Raw genomic sequence first — 16,789 nt, forward strand, 5'->3', positions numbered from 1 at the left:
TCAGCACTCCTTCGGAGTGCATGTGTATCCTTGCCCTCCTCCTGCTTTGCCTGTATTCTCTATGTCGTTATTTGCATGCACTTTTTTTTCTAGTTTTGATTTTTAATGTACTGTTCTACTGTGGCCCTCTGCCACGTTTGAATGGTAAATTAAAAACGCTGTCTGCGTCATGGTGGATGTACATACTTGCATCACAATGCACATCATGATGCATGCATGTGAAGCGTAGGCCTTCTTGAAATGGATTTTGTTTAATACAAATCCTATTTCAGTATTGTTAGCTGTGAATGTATCTTTATGCATGTGCACATGTACAATTGGCAAAAAACAGAAGTCAAGCCAATTATTTGGCTAAGGATTAACCTATTGCCTTTGCCAATACTTGTTTTAGATTTCCTGTACACTGAAATGGCCCATTACAGTCTCAGGGCCTGATTAGAAGTGGCTCAGGGTAGGTGCTTCATCGGGGAGTACTCGACTGGGGATGTCCCACATCTGCGTTGCCTGGCGGCCTGTGGGCCACACGACACTGACCCTGTTGGCGAGTGTGCACCCCACCATTGATGATCGCCAGCACGCCTCAGTTTGTTCCCATAACCTCATTACCTGCGATCTTTGAGATCTTGACTAAGGCCAGCTTTGTTTTCCCCTGGCAGCCGTGAGTTACCCACCTGTTCTTTTGCTGCCACGCTACCTGCAACGGCCCTGTTGCTTGCTGTCTGCGACCTCATTGGCCCCTGCCGCGTGGCTGCGCCTGACTCTGCGGCCACACCCAGCTGCTCTCCTCACCTAGCGCTGTGTGGCCTACTTTGTCGATGGCCTGGGCTGCGGCCCCAGCGCTCAGGTGGGTGGAGCTTCACACCTGTGACTCGATTGCTGCTCCCTACTGTTGCTGTTGCCTGGAGCATGTGTCTCCTGGAAATGGGGAAAGTCAAGAGTGTCTGCTGGAGTCGGCTACTGGCACCTGAAGGTGAGCTGCCCACACAAGCCTGCACAAATTGATCAGACCATCAAGTCAGATGTGATAAATTTGGCTGCAGAAAGTGACCTGGTTTGCATGGGGAACAGAAGCTGCTAAGTGGAATGTGGCCTGTATTAGACTGTGTGCACTAATTTCCTGCCAAGTTAATTTTGCAATCCCAGTCTGCTACCACATTGCTCCCTCATAGTCACTGCATTTGCTTATGATTAGTCAAGCCGGCAATAACTCCACAGCATCGTAAAGAAAATAAAAGACAGAAGAAAACTGATCGAAGGTTAAAGACCTGCCAGTATGAGTGCGGCAGGACAGGAGCAAAAGCAACAACATCAAGCAGGCACTTACCCTGCACCCTAAACACATGCCTCTGTGACACCACTACCACCCGCGAACTGTCAGATCTGGCCACACCAACGCCTAGGTGGCATCAGGAGTGGGGCATATCAAGCACTATTTCCGCTTGACACGGGAAACAGATGGAGCTGTAAAAAGAACATTACTTCCACACTTCGGGGTGCAGGGCTGTATGAGCTATTTGATACACTACCAAACACTGGGGTGACACAGACTTCAATACCGCAGAGAGGGCTCTAAACCAGCACTTCAACCCTCAACTCAACCCCGATTACTAATGTTTTAAATTGCACCAATCCTCCAAAACTAGCACTGAATTAGTTGATATGCTCTACACTCGATTAAGGAAGTTGGTGAGCACCTACTCCAGCACAGACAAACAGGAGTAGATCAGGGCACAAATTAAACAAGGGCGTCGGTCCACTGTACTCTGGCGCCTCATCCTACAGCAACCTGGCATCTCACTTGATGATATCCTCATACTGGCCCACTTGCACGTACTATCAAGCAACCGGGCAGATGAGCTGAAAGCAACCCTGAGCAAGGCAACTCCCACTTCTGGACCCCAGAAAGCCTCCAACATCAAAGTGGAATGGGTCAATGGAGTTCAGTGGTGCCCAGACCCCGCATGCCTGACGTCAAGCCTGAAACCAGGAGGGAACTATGGAAACTGTGGCCTAGAACACAGGGCGCCAGGCATGTGCCCCGCAAACGGAAAGAGGAGATCGAAGTGTGAAAAATACACCGATTCATTAAAGTGTGCTACGGTAGAAGGTCCAGGTCTACTCCCGATCACCAGAGGAGAGCGTTTGTTTCCCTGCGGCAGCTGTCAATGGAGGACACCGTGGCAGAGCGAAAATCTAGAGACAATGAGCTGAGTACCCTTCAGAATGACAAAGACGTCATTGTGGTCTTGTTTACTGGAAGAGCTGGATACGAGCGACAACCCCCCCCCCCATGTGCGTTATTCAGATTAGAGGTACCTCGGTGAGGGCGCTCATTGACACTGGAGCATCTGTGAATATGATGGATTTCAGACAGTTCGAAAGACTGACGCAACACCCGACGATCTCGCCCAGCTGGGCGAAGATATACACTTATGGGGAATGAAACGATCGCCACTCGGAGGAACCATTGAAGTAGATGTCACCTTCAATGAGAGCATCACGAGTTCAAAGTTCCAAGTTACCGAAGGCGAAAAGGGTACGCTGCTTGCCTTTCACACAACCGAAAACCTCAAGTTAGTGTTCTTTGCAAAGTAGGTGCACGAGTCGCATGCTGACGATCTACTCACCGAGTTCCAGCAGCTCTTCCAAGGCCTCGGAAAGCTGTGAAGCAAGCACGTTAACTTGCACATAGATAAATCTATCAAGTCCACATCTCTGATACACCGTAAGGTCCCTTTCCATTTGCGACCACAGGTTGAGCATGAGTTACAAGTGCTGAAGGAGCTCAGAGTCATTGAAAAGGTGACTGGCCCAGCACCCTGGGTGTCTCCACTTGTCATTGCACCAAAACCGAAGCAGCCTGGCACCATTAGAATGTGTGTAGACATGAGGCTACTGAATCAGCCAATCATGCGCAAACGCCATATAACACAGACAGTGGATGACATCATAGCAGATCTCATTGAGGGAAAACGTTTTCAAACCTAATCTGAAATCAGGTATCAACTTGCCCGGGCAAGTCTCTATGTCACAATTTTTTCAACGTAAGAACAGAGTTTTTCCCTTTTGATAGTAAATCATCAAGTCACACCTTTTATATCAAGGTCAGCTCCAACCAATTTTGGAACCTATCACATTCATACATGAAACATTTGCAAAGGAAAAAAAAGGATTTATAACAAGTATGTTATTCAATAATGGCCTATTTTATTATAAAATTGAATACAACTTTAAAAACACATTCTACACAATATCAATTAAATACATAGTTAAAAAGACACCACACAATACATGATTGAAAGTCTGAACAATTCTATTGGAGAAGATCAATAAGAGACAAATTCATCTGTCTTAAAGGTGTTACTCAAGATATCATGTGGTACAACAAGAGGCAGGATTTAATGACCAGTGCGCTCACTGATGTTGACCCTTCCTGATTTAACTGTTGTCAATGCGTTGACGCGTTTCGGTGGTTCAGTCGGTCTACAACCACCTTCTTCAGGACCAATATAATTAACTTCTCCTCAATACAGCATCACCTGTGTGACTACACGGTGGTCAGGAGTTTTAGTCTGGTTGTCAGATGCTTGCATTTGATAATGACGGTTACACTTGCAGAATATGCAGTCCTGGGTTAGGGATCTTCAATCCCCTTTGCTTATATTCCTCAATGTCACAACCTTGCTTCTTAATGTTGCCTCAATTGCTTCTTTAAAACCTTAATGGTGTTTTCAGTTATGCCGTCCCCCGGTAGTATGGAGCTCGTGGCTAATCAGTCCAACGGCCCTCTTCCTCAGGGACTTCTCTTCCGGCGCGTATGTTACACAGCGCGTTCCGGAAAAATAGAAAAAAAATTCAACACATATAAGCCTCAGGAGATACAAGAGACTGAGCTTCTGTGTTTCGTCTGCGGCTGGGGTATTTCAAAATGCTATAAAAGAAACCCTCTCTGCACTGCTTGGAGTCATCAACCTGAGTGATGACATTCTCATTTTCTCGGAAAGTCTAAAGGAACACCATGTCTGCTTGAGAGCCATTCTCCAATGCTTGGCAAACAGTGGCCTGACGCTGCACAAAAGTAAATACTCCCTCCATCAGGACTCCATATAATTTTTTGGATGCATTTTTTCTCTCTCTCTCTCTCTCTCTCTCTCTTTAGAGAGAGAGAGAGAGAGGCTGAAAGTTGATCCAAAGAAAGCCGTGGCCATACAGCGAGCACCTGTACCACAATACTACACTGAAGTCAGCAGTTTTCTGGGGATTGCAACATAATGCGGGAGATTTATCCCCAATCTCGCCACGATGTTGGAGCCACTTCAGGCACTTACTCACGCTGATGTCCTGTGGGACAGGAGCCCCGCAGCGGAGAAAGCCTTCAGAGACATCAATCAAATAACAAAGAAACGCCAGTGTTGCTACTCCACTCAAGCCCGATTCGCAGTGCATTAAAATAAAACAATGTCACAGCAACCACTTTTTCCATTGGATTTATTCCCAATTTCTATACACAATTCACATGAAAGAATTACCAACAACCAAATACAAACATCTTTGAATTTTAGAAAAAACATGTATATCTAAACACCCTTAGCCCTCAGAAAAATAAATAAAACACCCTTTCATCCATATAAACCTCACTTATGCGCACTCTCCACACTCCATTTACTCTATCAGATTCACGACCTCAGTCAATCCATCAAAACACACTCTTCACATACCAACACACATACCCGGAATCATTTCCAAATATTTACAAAAAGTTACAGGAAACAATTTTTACATTAAACAACAAGGCCATCAAAAATTAGATTCACTAAATCGAAAACATATTCAAATTTGATCTTTGATTGGCCATAACACAATGGTCTATGCATTTCAAGCCCCTTTTAAGGCGCTGGGGGGGTGGGGGGGGGGGGGTGGTGCTACTGTTCGAAGAGCCAGGTCTTGAGGAGTCTCCTGAAGGTAAGTCGGTCTTCGGTCTGGGGAGGGTGTTCCATGTCTTGGCAGCGAGGTGGGAGAATGATCTGCCGCCGGCAGTTGCTCTTCAGATGTGGGGGACGGTGGCGAGGACATGGTCTGCGAGCGGAGCTAGTGGGTCGGGGTGTAGAGGCTAAGTCGGCTGTTGAGGTACGCTGGTCCGGTGTCGTGGAGTGCATTGTGTGCATGGGTGAGGAGCTTGAAGGTTATCCTTTTGTTGATGGGGAGCCAGTGCAGGTCTCTTAGGTGGGGTGTGATGTGGCTGCGGCGAGGGACGTCAAGGATCAGGCGTGCAGAGGGGTTCTGGATGCGTTGGAGCCATTTCACGAGTTTGGCCGTGGCTCCAGGTCGAGTGAGTTGCCGTAGTCCAGTTTACTGCTGACAAGGGCCTGAGTGAACGTCCTTCTAGTTTCAGTGGGGATCCACTTGAAGATCCTGCGAAGCATGCGAAGGGTGTTGAAGCAGGAGGAGGAGACGGCGTTGACCTGCTTCGCCATGGAGAGGGTGGAGTCGAGGATGACCCCTAGGTTGTGTGCGTGGTCGGTGGGTGTAGGGGGTGCTCCTAGTGCAGTCGGCCACCAGTAGTCGTCACAGGCCAAGGGGGTGGACCGAGGATGAGGACCTCCGTCTTGCCCGAGTTCAGCTTCAGTCAGCTGTTTCTCATCCAGTCGGCGACGGCCTTCATTTCTTCGTGGAGGTTGGTTTTGGCAATGTGGGGGTCTTTGGTGAGTGAGAGGATCAGTTGGGTGTCGTGGACGTAGGATATGATGTAGAGGTCGTCCCGTCGTGCAATGTGGGTGAGCGGTGCCATGTAGACGTTGAACAACGTTGGGCTGAGCGATGAGCCTTGGGGTACGCCGCAGATGATCTCGGTGGCTTCGGAGCGGGAGGGGGGAGGCAGACGCTCTGAGTTCTGCCGGAGAGGAAGGAGGTGGTCCAGTCCAGGGCCTTCTCTTGGATTCCGGCGTCGTGGAAGCCGCGGTTTCTCCGTTGTCAAGCAAGGTCCTGATGTCGCCAGTGGAGGCGATGAGGGCAGTTTCGGTGCTGTGGTTGCTGCGGAACCAGGATGGGGACGGGTCCAGGATTCTGTTTTCCTCAAAGAATGAACTGGAAGAGTTAATGCTAATTCAGTGTAAGCTAAATAAGCATCTATGACATTTTAGAGGCATACCATGTGCGTAAGATCCAAAGACAGCCACATGATCATCTCTATATACTTCATCTAAGCATCATTCCACCCCAGATCCAGACCGTATGACCTAATTTGACCATGGGCCGTCTTCATACTGGCATTCTGGTACTCATAGTATAAAGGCTTTCTCACATTCTCTCCCTCCACAACACAGCTTCCACTGAGCTTTTATGACCACAAGCTCAGAGGGAAGCACATAAGTGTGAGATGGACCTCAAAGGCAGGGCTTAATCTGTTGTCTTTAAGCATGTTGAGATTCACAAGCAGTTTCCGTCCCTCACCGACAAATGGCAATGTTTACTGGTGTTGGAGTTTAGATGCAGTGCTTGAATAAGAAACATTTGGTTGTGTAGTGTGGAGGACAGCTTCCAAACAGAGTGATACAAGAGGGGATGATGGACGAAGCGTTTGAGCAAATCAAACACTCACCCCCAGTCAACTGATCTGGGTTTAATTCATCCCCATTCTTTAGCTCACTCAGCCACCCCAGTTCAGACATGGCCATATGCAAATCAGTCTGACCCTGGGCCTCATGGGAACAGTCCAGCCCGAACTGCCAAGCCATGTCTTCCCTGGACCGGAAACAAGCATCCTGGGACTGGTTTCGGATTCATAATCTTCATCAGCTAGGCTAGGTTGAATCCAGTGGCAAAGTGAGCAAGGGACTCACGTCTGAGCATACCCTGCCAACTTAGGGCGAACAAAGTGATACAAAAGGGGATGATGGACGAAGCGTTTGAGCAAAACAATCACTCACCCCCAGTCAACTGATCTGGGTTTAATCCATCACCATTCTTTAGCTCACTCAGCCACCCCAGTTCAGGCATGGCCATATGCAAATCAGTCTGACCCTGTACCTCATGGGAACAGTCCAGCCCGAACTGCCAAGCCATGTCTTCCCTGGACCGGAAACAAGCATCCTGGGACCAGTTTCTGATTCATAATCCTCATCAGCTAGACTATCTTGAATCCAGTGGCCAAGTGAGCAAGGTACTCACGTCTGAGCATACCCTGCCAACTTAGGGCGAACAAAGCGATACAAAAGGGGATGATGGACGGAGCGTTTGAGCAAATCATACACTCACCCCCAGTCAACTGATCTGGGATTAATCCATCACCATTCTTTAGCTCACTCAGCCACCCAGTTCAGACATGGCCATATGCAAATCAGTCTGACCCTGTGCCTCATGGGAACAGTCCAGCCCGAACTGCCAAGCCATATCTTCCCTGGACCGGAAACAAGGGATGTATGTCGTTACAACGCATACTTTTACAACGCATACCTTTACAACGCATTTTTTACATCGCAACATCCATTACAACGCATTCCATTACAACGCATGCCATTACAACGAATTCTTTGAAACTAACTTTACAACGCATTCCACTACAACGCATACTACATTTACAACGCATACCATTACAACGCATACCATTACATTGCATGTATGGTAAGTATTGGATAGTGTAGGGGTAAAAATTACTATTCTAACTCCAGAGGATGCAGCAGTAGGGTAAGTGTTGGATAGTGTAGGGGTAAAAATTACTATTCAAACTCCAGGGGGTGCAACAGTAGGGTAAGTATTGGATAGTGTAGGGGTAAAAATTACTATTCTAACTCCAGGGGGTGCAACAGTAGGGTAAGTGTTGGATAGTGTAGGAATGCGTTGTAATGGTATGCGTTGTAATGACAGAGTTGTAATGACATGCGTTGTAGGGGTATGCGTTGTAGTGACATGCGTTGTAATGGTTGTGTTGTAATGGTATACGTTGTAATGGATGTTGCATTGTAAAAGTTTTGTTGTAAAGGTAGTGCGTTGTAAAAGTTGCGTTGTAAGTGTTGTTTCCCGGAAACAAGCATCCTGGGACCGGTTTCGGATTCATAATCCTCACCAGCTAGGCTATCTTGATTCCAGTGGCCAAGTGAGCAAGGGACTCACGTCTGAGCATACCCTGCCAACTTAGGGCGAACAAAGCGATACAAAAGGGGATGATGGACAGAGAGTTTGAGCAAATCAAACACTCACCCCCAGTCAACTGATCTGGGTTTAATCCATCACCGTTCTTTAGCTCACTCAGCCACCCCAGTTCAGACATGGCCATATGCAAATCAGTCTGACCCTGTGCCTCATGGGAACAGTCCAGCCCGAACTGCCAAGCCAGGTCTTCCCTGGACCGGAAACAAGCATCCTGGGACCGGTTTCGGATTCATAATCCTCATCAGCTAGGCTATCTTGAATCCAGTGGCCAAGTGAGCAAGGGACTCGTGTCTGAGCATACCCTGCCAATTTAGGGCGAACAAAGCGATACAAAAGGGGATGATGGACGGAGCGTTTGAGCAAATCAAACACTCACCCCCAGTCAACTGATCTGGGTTTAATCCATCACCATTCTTTAGCTCACTCAGCCACCCCAGTTCAGACATGGAAATATGCAAATCAGTCTGACCCTGTGCCTCATGGGAACAGTCCAGCCAGAACTGCCAAGCCATGTCTTCCCTGGACCGGAAACAAGCATCCTGCGACCGGTTTCGGATTCATAATCCTCATCAGCTAGGCTATCTTGAATCCAGTGGCCAAGTGAGCAAGGGACTCACGTCTGAGCATACCCTGCCAATTTAGGGCGAACAAAGCGATACAAAAGGGGATGATGGACGGAGCGTTTGAGCAAATCAAACACTCACCCCCAGTCAACTGATCTGGGTTTAATCCATCACCATTATTTAGCTCACTCAGCCACCTCAGTTCAGACATGGCCATATGCAAATCAGTCTGACCCTGTGCCTCATGGGAACAGTCCAGCCCGAACTGCCAAGCCATGTCTTCCCTGGACCGGAAACAAGCATCCTGGGTCCGGTTTCGGATTCATAATCCTCATCAGCTAGGCTATCTTGAATCCAGTGGCCAAGTGAGCAAGGGACTCACGTCTGAGCATACCCTGCCAACTGGATTTGCTCAAACGCTCTGACCACCATCCCCTTTTGTATAGCTTCCAAACAGGACAGATGTGCACATTAGTGATGCCAGAGTACAAGACCATAAGTCTTCACTATAAAAGTTATCAAACTTCAGCTGTCCGTGTTGTAATACACTCTGGGCCACTTTCATTTCATAGTATAGCAGTTCGCCGACAGGTGTTTAGTATGCTAGTGTGTTCTTAAGGTTTGTTAATCATCTGTCCTGTTCCAGGGTCACAGACGGCTTGCCTTACACTCTCCTACTCATGTTTCCTCTAGTTTTTACAGAGATTCTCTATAGGTTATCAAAATCAATCACCGAGCCTTGAAAAAGTACTAAACTGCAAAACATGTGATAGCTGGGCGAAATACATTTTTGTCTGTGATATTACAGCAGTCTAAAGCAATTTACAGGACAGATACATGGAGTTTCAGATCTATGCCAAGAAACACTTTCCAGGTGCACCTCAACATCAGTGATACATTTGGGATGAGGAACACCAGTGATAAAGTAAGTAGCCTTTCATTGACTCTTCGATTTGCAGTTGTGGGTTTTGATATTATATTTCGGTGTTTAGGTTTAGAGGGTGCTCCTGCAGATGCAGCACGTTCTTCTGAGGATGAAGCTGCAGTCAGTTAAAGGTGGAGGGAACACTGAGATCTCGAGTTGGCCGCACGGTTCATAAACAGGAAGTGGGACTACTGTTCCTGTTGGAGATCCTGAAGAACATAGCTGCCAGTGCTGGATCCAGTTGTCAGACCGGAAGGTGTGGTTTACTGTGTCATGGTGGTAAGCCTGCATATTGAAAATCCTGAGGAAGTGAATATGCAGAGAGTTGGTTGTGCTTTCACCATTTGGGATGCTGAACAGTGACATAGGTCAGGAGTGCATATTATAGGAATATGTGATGTTACAACACGATCGAAATGATCGCGGTATGTAACAACGCAAGTCGTTACAACGACTTGCGCTGGAGGGCGATGGACTTAGGAATAGTAAGATTTACTATTCCAACACCAGTCTACGTACAGTAGGGAAGGTGTTAGAATAGTAAATCTTACTATTCCTTAGGTTATAGCGCCATCCAGTGCAAGTCGATGAAACTCTTGCGTTTTAATGGCTGCGTTCTAAATGCATCGCGGTGTAAAGGGTGTTTCCCATGTTATGGACATTCTGTAAGGACTAAGTTGTAGTCTTAAGCGAAGGGGCTGAGGTTATGCGGAATACAGTTGCAAATGTGTGGACTGAGAGGTGAATAGATGCTTAAGAAACTTGTAGAGGTAACCAGGCTAATAGACTCATTTAAATAATGCCCAAGCTGGGATTGATTAACTCAGGGAGGTGCAGCAGGAAACACTCAGAGGATTGCTCGTCGAGTTTAGTGTGGCAGTACCGGCGTAGTGATATGAGGGTTTAGGCTGGGAGAACCTGGAAATCTAAGGATTCCGTGGGAGAAATGGAGAGCATAGAAGTGCTGGTCTGAGAAACACATGAATCTAGCCATTAGGTGCCCATAGAATGTAAGCACTTGAGCACAGTTGGAGCAGGTAAAGGGGTGGCTGCTTCTCAGCCCTTTGGGACACATTTTCAGGAAAAGTTATGAGCAATACTGTCAATCCATCACTTCTATTGACTGGGAAGCCCTAAGCTCCTAAAAGCCTTACAGTTCATGCTGTGATCTATATATAAAACATCAACATATTCCGCCGCTACTTGTTGCATTTGTACCCTATCAACCTACACAGTCCGATGTAATAACATATGTAGGCCTTTAACAAATAAATAGGAGGCACATGAAGGTTGCTGGATACATGGGCGGTGCAATCAGTGGCATCCTCTTAGGCCTTGTATTCCTCTCTATGCTACACCCCCATAGGTAGACTGCGTTCACAATATACTAACTTCTATGGTGTATAATGCTAACCCAAGACTTCCTACACCACTGGCTCAAGCAGAGAGCTCTTCATGAGCATCCACCCCATCCTAGACCAAAATAGCATTAGGAGTAGGACTTACCTGTCCCTGGGATCCACCAAACACACCTGGCATTGATTTCATTCTACAAAGAGAGAACAAGAGCCATGTCAGTCTGGGAAAAAATATAGGTCCCACTGCTTTAATATGACCAATGGCCAAGGAAGGCAGATGGGAGTGAGTGAACTGTAATATGGAAGGGCGTGTAACAGAAAGGAATACATGTGGGAGTAAAATGGGCTAAGGACAACAAAAGCAAGAAAGCAAGCAGAAGTGAAACATATTTTCTTTGTTCTGGGTGGTTACTATCTATTATTCATGGAGGGCATTACTGTTTCCCACAGCTATCCAACATCTTTGTCCTATAATATGTGAACTTTTCTATAGTGTAGAGCAATCTTACACTGCCCAGCCATTCCTCACACTTGGGACATGGGTCTAGAAGCCAGGATGAGACTGGCTAAAAGCTGAAAGCTCACAAGACATCGGGTGGGACAGGATCTCCTACACCAGTAGGTTCTTTCCAGAGAAATACCTTTTTGGCAACGGGGATTCAAAACCCTATTAGGTCCCTGATTTAGCTCAAACAATCCTTCCGAAATTTCTGCACAAAGAAACAGGATTGCCACATATAAAAAAGGCGCGTTTTCCCACAAAGCACCCAACAACGATTTGATGAATCTCTGTATATCTGGAAATAGAATTTGGGTGTTTGGTATTACTTGAACATGTTTTAGAGCAGTATTCTGCGTTTTGGACAACAGTTGATAAACTGGCAATTCTATGCTGGATGGATTTTCATTGCTCGTCCTCCAATGGAGAGTAAAAAACATCCCCTATCTCAATTTTTAAAGTGAGGATGAGAGACAGCAAAAAAGCAAGCTACAATCACTACATTCTGTAGATCGTGTGTGAGGCCTTGTCTCTTGGACCTGGGACAGTCAACTTATTACGGAGTAGCATCTATGTTGAGTATTGCACTCGAATGGTTAACTAAGCTACTCCTTTGGTGCACTTGGCACCCCAAAGCTAGTGAGGCAAAACAGACAAGGCTGCCCCAGGAGGCGATCGGTAGTTTGAGACTCAGAAACCACGTGACACAGGTAATTACAATTACTAAGCCCAATGCTGAGTCACACTCATACATTTTTATTTACATGCAAGAAAGTAGGGCAGTTAAAAATCAAATATACACAAAAACAGAAAGGCCTTGGTACATTCGATGGCTGAGAAAACAAACAAACACTTATGTGATAAGCACTACCTTAAAAAATAACACTAAGCCAGGCGTGTTTGGGTGTCAACTGCTTACTTCAGGAATGTTCCTGTCACTCCAGGTCCACTTGTGTCTCATGCCTGTTCATATGGGCTACGTTGACAAATATCGGTCAAGAGGGCAAAGCCAAAATGTGTCAAGGTCAATATAATTTGATTTCCCTTCTTTATATGGGGCTCAGAGTCCTGAGAGAAATAACTTAATCGTTTTGAGCCCAACAGGCTGCACATCCCCAACAACCGAACGCAAATTAATTCAAATCAACCCCACCTAAAAAAGCAGGCCACCCACCCAAAATAAAGATGATATTTTCCAAGAGTCACAGGGCTTGAGATTACAGAACCAGAACAAGGCTGGGGGTCCCATTATAGCGAATATCAAGAATATCCACTACTGATTTGCAACCGTCATCTCACAAAGAAATCCTTCAGGTCTGGAAATATGGACTGCAAGGTCGTAGTTGGTCCTGGTGGGCTCACTTCTGCAAAATGTCTTCCAGGCAGCCATCAATCAGCTGGACCTTGACCTCTGACCTCTAGATTAGTAATAATATTGTTACCTTGAACTATAGAGGTTGATCAATGTAGCGGATATGATATTATTGTAAGTCGCTATTTTTGAGTAAATGTTACAGATCCAGTGACAGGCCTAGGCCTCTGTGCTCATGCTTAGATTAGTGTGACGCTAGGGGCAGAATAAAAGTCAATATACCACGTACACACGTAGCCAGGGACATAAGGCAAGGAAACACGCCGTACACCATGCAGAGGACATTCCTGTCCCAACACTCACAAGGACTGGACTCCTTAAAGACTTGTCAAATGGCCCCTGTACTTAAAAACTCCAATCTCAATCCAGAAAAGCTCTTTTTCTTTTGCACTTTGTTTAACTTTCTCCAGATAATAAAAGCAATATTAAATATGTGGGCAATCAGGTATATATATTTATCGGTAAGGAACCCCTGCTGATGAAATATGAATTTGAGTTCCATCCTGATTTTATTATCTAAACAGCCTTCCTGAATATACCTGATGGCACAAATCACATACTGAACAAAGGTGACACTCGTTTACCCATCCTATTTGACTTATTAGTGGTTTTGATACCACTGATCAGGGCAAGTTAATCAAAACAATGAAATACCCCATGGGTTTTCATGACTCTGTCCTGAGTTGGCTCTCTTCATTTCTCACCAGCAGAACCAACTGGTCAGATTTGGAATAGCCACATTTAAACCATACTTGGAGCCCCCAAATCTGATTCTAGAGGATGCGGGTTTCTGTGTAGTCCAGAATGCCAGGAGCACTCAATTATACATAAACACTCCAGCAACTGAAGACATTTTACAAACCTACCTTGAAAGACGTCTAAATGGGGGTTGAGAATTTGCTCATAAGAAACAGAGGGGCTTATTTACAAGCCCCATGCGCCGCCAGTGCATCACTTTTAAAATGGGAAAAAGCGACATACCGACGGCGCAAGGGTCTTGTAAATAAGCCCCAGAGTTCCTTTCTTTAAGCCCACCCTCAAGAGTGAATGCAATCCCTCTCTTCTGGTTTCTTCTCTCTTTCCTTCTCTCTCGTCCACAGTAAAATCTCTTGGTGTCACTCTAGATCTTACTGTCATTGTCTTGCTTATTTTATTTACTAATTGAGAGGCAATAGCTGGTAACATCTTTCTTCACTACTTCAAAAACTGAATCATCAGATCACCCCACAGTAACTGAAATTAGCAGTGCATACTCTGGTAGACTTAACGATATAAAATCTTTATTGTATGATTACCTAAAATATTTTACAAAAAGCAATATCATAAAATGGCGCCTAGTATAAAGATGTAAAAAGACAATGTAGATTATGCCATGAAGTGACGCCGCGTGTAAAAGTATAACGTTTCACGACATGTAATGCCGAGCAAGGTTAATAGCGCCAGGAGGTGCTGCAGCCCAGTGATGTGGGATCAGGCAATGATTTATGTGACAAGTGCAGAATAAGGCAATGCTAGGCAAAGCCAAAACCTGGAAGTGCATGAGCGTGCAATGTTGTGCCATGCAAGCATTCATAGAGTTAAGTTATGCGTGGGCATGTATTGAAATTAATGCAGCATAAGGCGCGAGTTTAAAACAATACTCCTCCCAGATCAGTGATGATCGGGTGGTAGACCTACCGAACGTGCTATGTAAGCGAGTGAGTCTATGTGGCGCGTGATTATGCAAAGAACCCCACCACATGGGCGGCTCTAGGCTCATGGCGGCCCTGGGCAGGGAGCGTAGGTAGGGAGCCCCGGAAGAGGGGGTCTGGGCAGGGGGGAGCGCGGGGGCCAGTGAAGAGGGGGGGGGGTCAGGGTGTTTGGAAGTGGAAAAGAGCCGGAGGCTGCCAAATCCCTGCCAGGGGCCGCCACACAAATATGTATCCATCCTCAGAGGATTATTATATTAAGGATATATATTGGCGTGGTGGCCCCTGGGGTTTGGTGGCCCTGTGCAGGTGCACAGCTTGCACATGTCTAAAGCCGCACCTGCCCACCAGAGGTGAATAAGATGCTAGATGTGGAGCCAGACCGCCGTGCGGGCCCCTTGAGTCAGTGGAGTAGCTAGCCCTATGGCGCTTGTGGGAGACTGCGTTTGCCGCTCGCGGCGGGCCCACTGAAGAGCGGGGTGCGTGCACGGCGAGTTTCAGCGCCGATTGCCGCCCGCAGCTGCCGCAGGGGAGGATAGGAGGGAATGATTGCCACCCCCAAGACAGCAGGTAAGAGCAGAAGGAGGCCGCTGCCCCCAAAGCTCATGCCGCCCGGGGTGGACCGCTCACCTCCTTGCTAAACCACTGCCTTGAGTGGTGCATCCTTCATGCTTGCCAATGCGCTCCTTGGAGATCTAAGGTGCAAGAGTGAAGTCGTTTAGGGTCAGTTCATATAGGGTGATCCTCCAGAAGGTGTTTCTGCAGTAATAAACGATCGGCGTCTTGTGTGTTGCAGTCTTTTGTCTCTGTTTTTTGGGTTGTTCTTAAAATCCTTGCTTCTTCCGCGTAAAATTTGCCAATTTGTGTGAGGGCCAGCAGGGCTGTGGTGGTGTAAATGAGCATTAGGGCCTCTTGGCATATTCTCACACCATTTTGCAGGAACATTGTTCCTCAATATTATCGTCTCTGCTGTCCCTCCAAAGCTGGGCAACGATTTATATGCTTGGCTGATTCTGGGTGATATTGCCACAGGCAACATCCTTTGTTTCCTGAGAATCTATTTTCCCAGGGAGCTCTGTAATCCCATATTGGCAGTGTTAAGAGCGTGGTTTTCAATATGCTCTGTAGGGCTCGCCTTCCCAGCCCTGCTTTCAGATATGGTTGACTTGCTGTGATTTAATGTGAGTAGGCAAGGCCCCCTGCACCAGGGGTATATCTCATTTGCTCAATATCCTGTAACCTTGAGTTGCACTTGCCCTGTTTCTTTAGCAAACTTTTCAAGCTGGCCAGTGTTAAAGATGTGTCAGTTATGATATCTAAGGGCAAGCCTAATGACTCGTTTGCCTTTGAGAGTTACCAGGCCCAATGGCTGTTATTGTCCTGGTGGAAAACTGCTTTTAGCGCTTCCCTAATTGTATCAGGACCCCGCTTGGTCACGCGATAGTAAATTTTGACTATGTCTTTTTTGCATTCAATGTCCATCGTTGAAATATTGAACTCCAGCAGAATCAATGCATGCCGTGTTGAGTATGGAAGGTTGAAAAACTTTCGGTAGGCCATTATATGCAGTCGCTCCAGTTTTTCGGTGAGCTGACCCAGAAAGACAAGATGGCCATAGCTCAGTGTTGGATTTAGTTTTGCTTGCATGACCCATTGGATACCCTCTGCGGAGTGACTTTGGAACTTGTGGTTTAGTTTACATAACCCATATGCAACCTTAGCTTCCAGTGCCTTGGCCTACAAAGTGGATCTGCCGGTATTTGTGAGTTGTATTCCCAGATAGTTATATTTGTTGGTAGTGGCAATCCTTAATGGGCCAAGATGCCATCCAGCAATTGCTGTTTTGGTTTGTGACCAAAGACCAGGACCTTCATTTTTGTGGCATTAGCTTGAACTTTGTTTTCCATGCTGTATAGAAGCAATGCCTCCAGTGTCCTTTTTATGCCAATTCTGATATGGTCCAGTAGTACCAGGTCGTCCTCTTACTGCATAATGGGGAGTCTGAGATGGACTCATTTGGGTGGAAAGATATTGACTTTCAACAGCGCCTCCCCCAAGCCCTTGGTATATAAATTAATCAGGGTAGGAGCAATCAGACAGACCTGATTTAGTCCTTTGTTGGTGTATGTCTTGGTTGTTACATGAGTCTGCGTGAGCTTAGTGTGAACCCATGTGCCTGGATGGAGCAACATGTGCCTGTATGGAGATGTAATCGACAAAACAGGCATAAAGTGGT

General features: G+C 46.4%; 1 protein-coding gene across 1 annotated transcript in view; it reads right to left on the reverse strand.

The window, feature by feature from the left end:
* The window catches only part of ADGRG5 (adhesion G protein-coupled receptor G5), a 303,433-nt gene that overhangs the window by 173,991 nt on the left and 112,653 nt on the right, over nucleotides 1–16,789 (reverse strand). The window contains exon 4 of the mRNA XM_086946433.1: nucleotides 11,143–11,185. Coding sequence (XP_086802559.1) covers nucleotides 11,143–11,185 — 43 coding nt within the window. The remainder of the gene's footprint in view (nucleotides 1–11,142; nucleotides 11,186–16,789) is intronic.

Source organism: Lissotriton vulgaris, chromosome 12 (assembly GCF_964263255.1).
Source record: "Lissotriton vulgaris chromosome 12, aLisVul1.2, whole genome shotgun sequence".
Lineage (NCBI taxonomy): Eukaryota > Metazoa > Chordata > Amphibia > Caudata > Salamandridae > Lissotriton > Lissotriton vulgaris.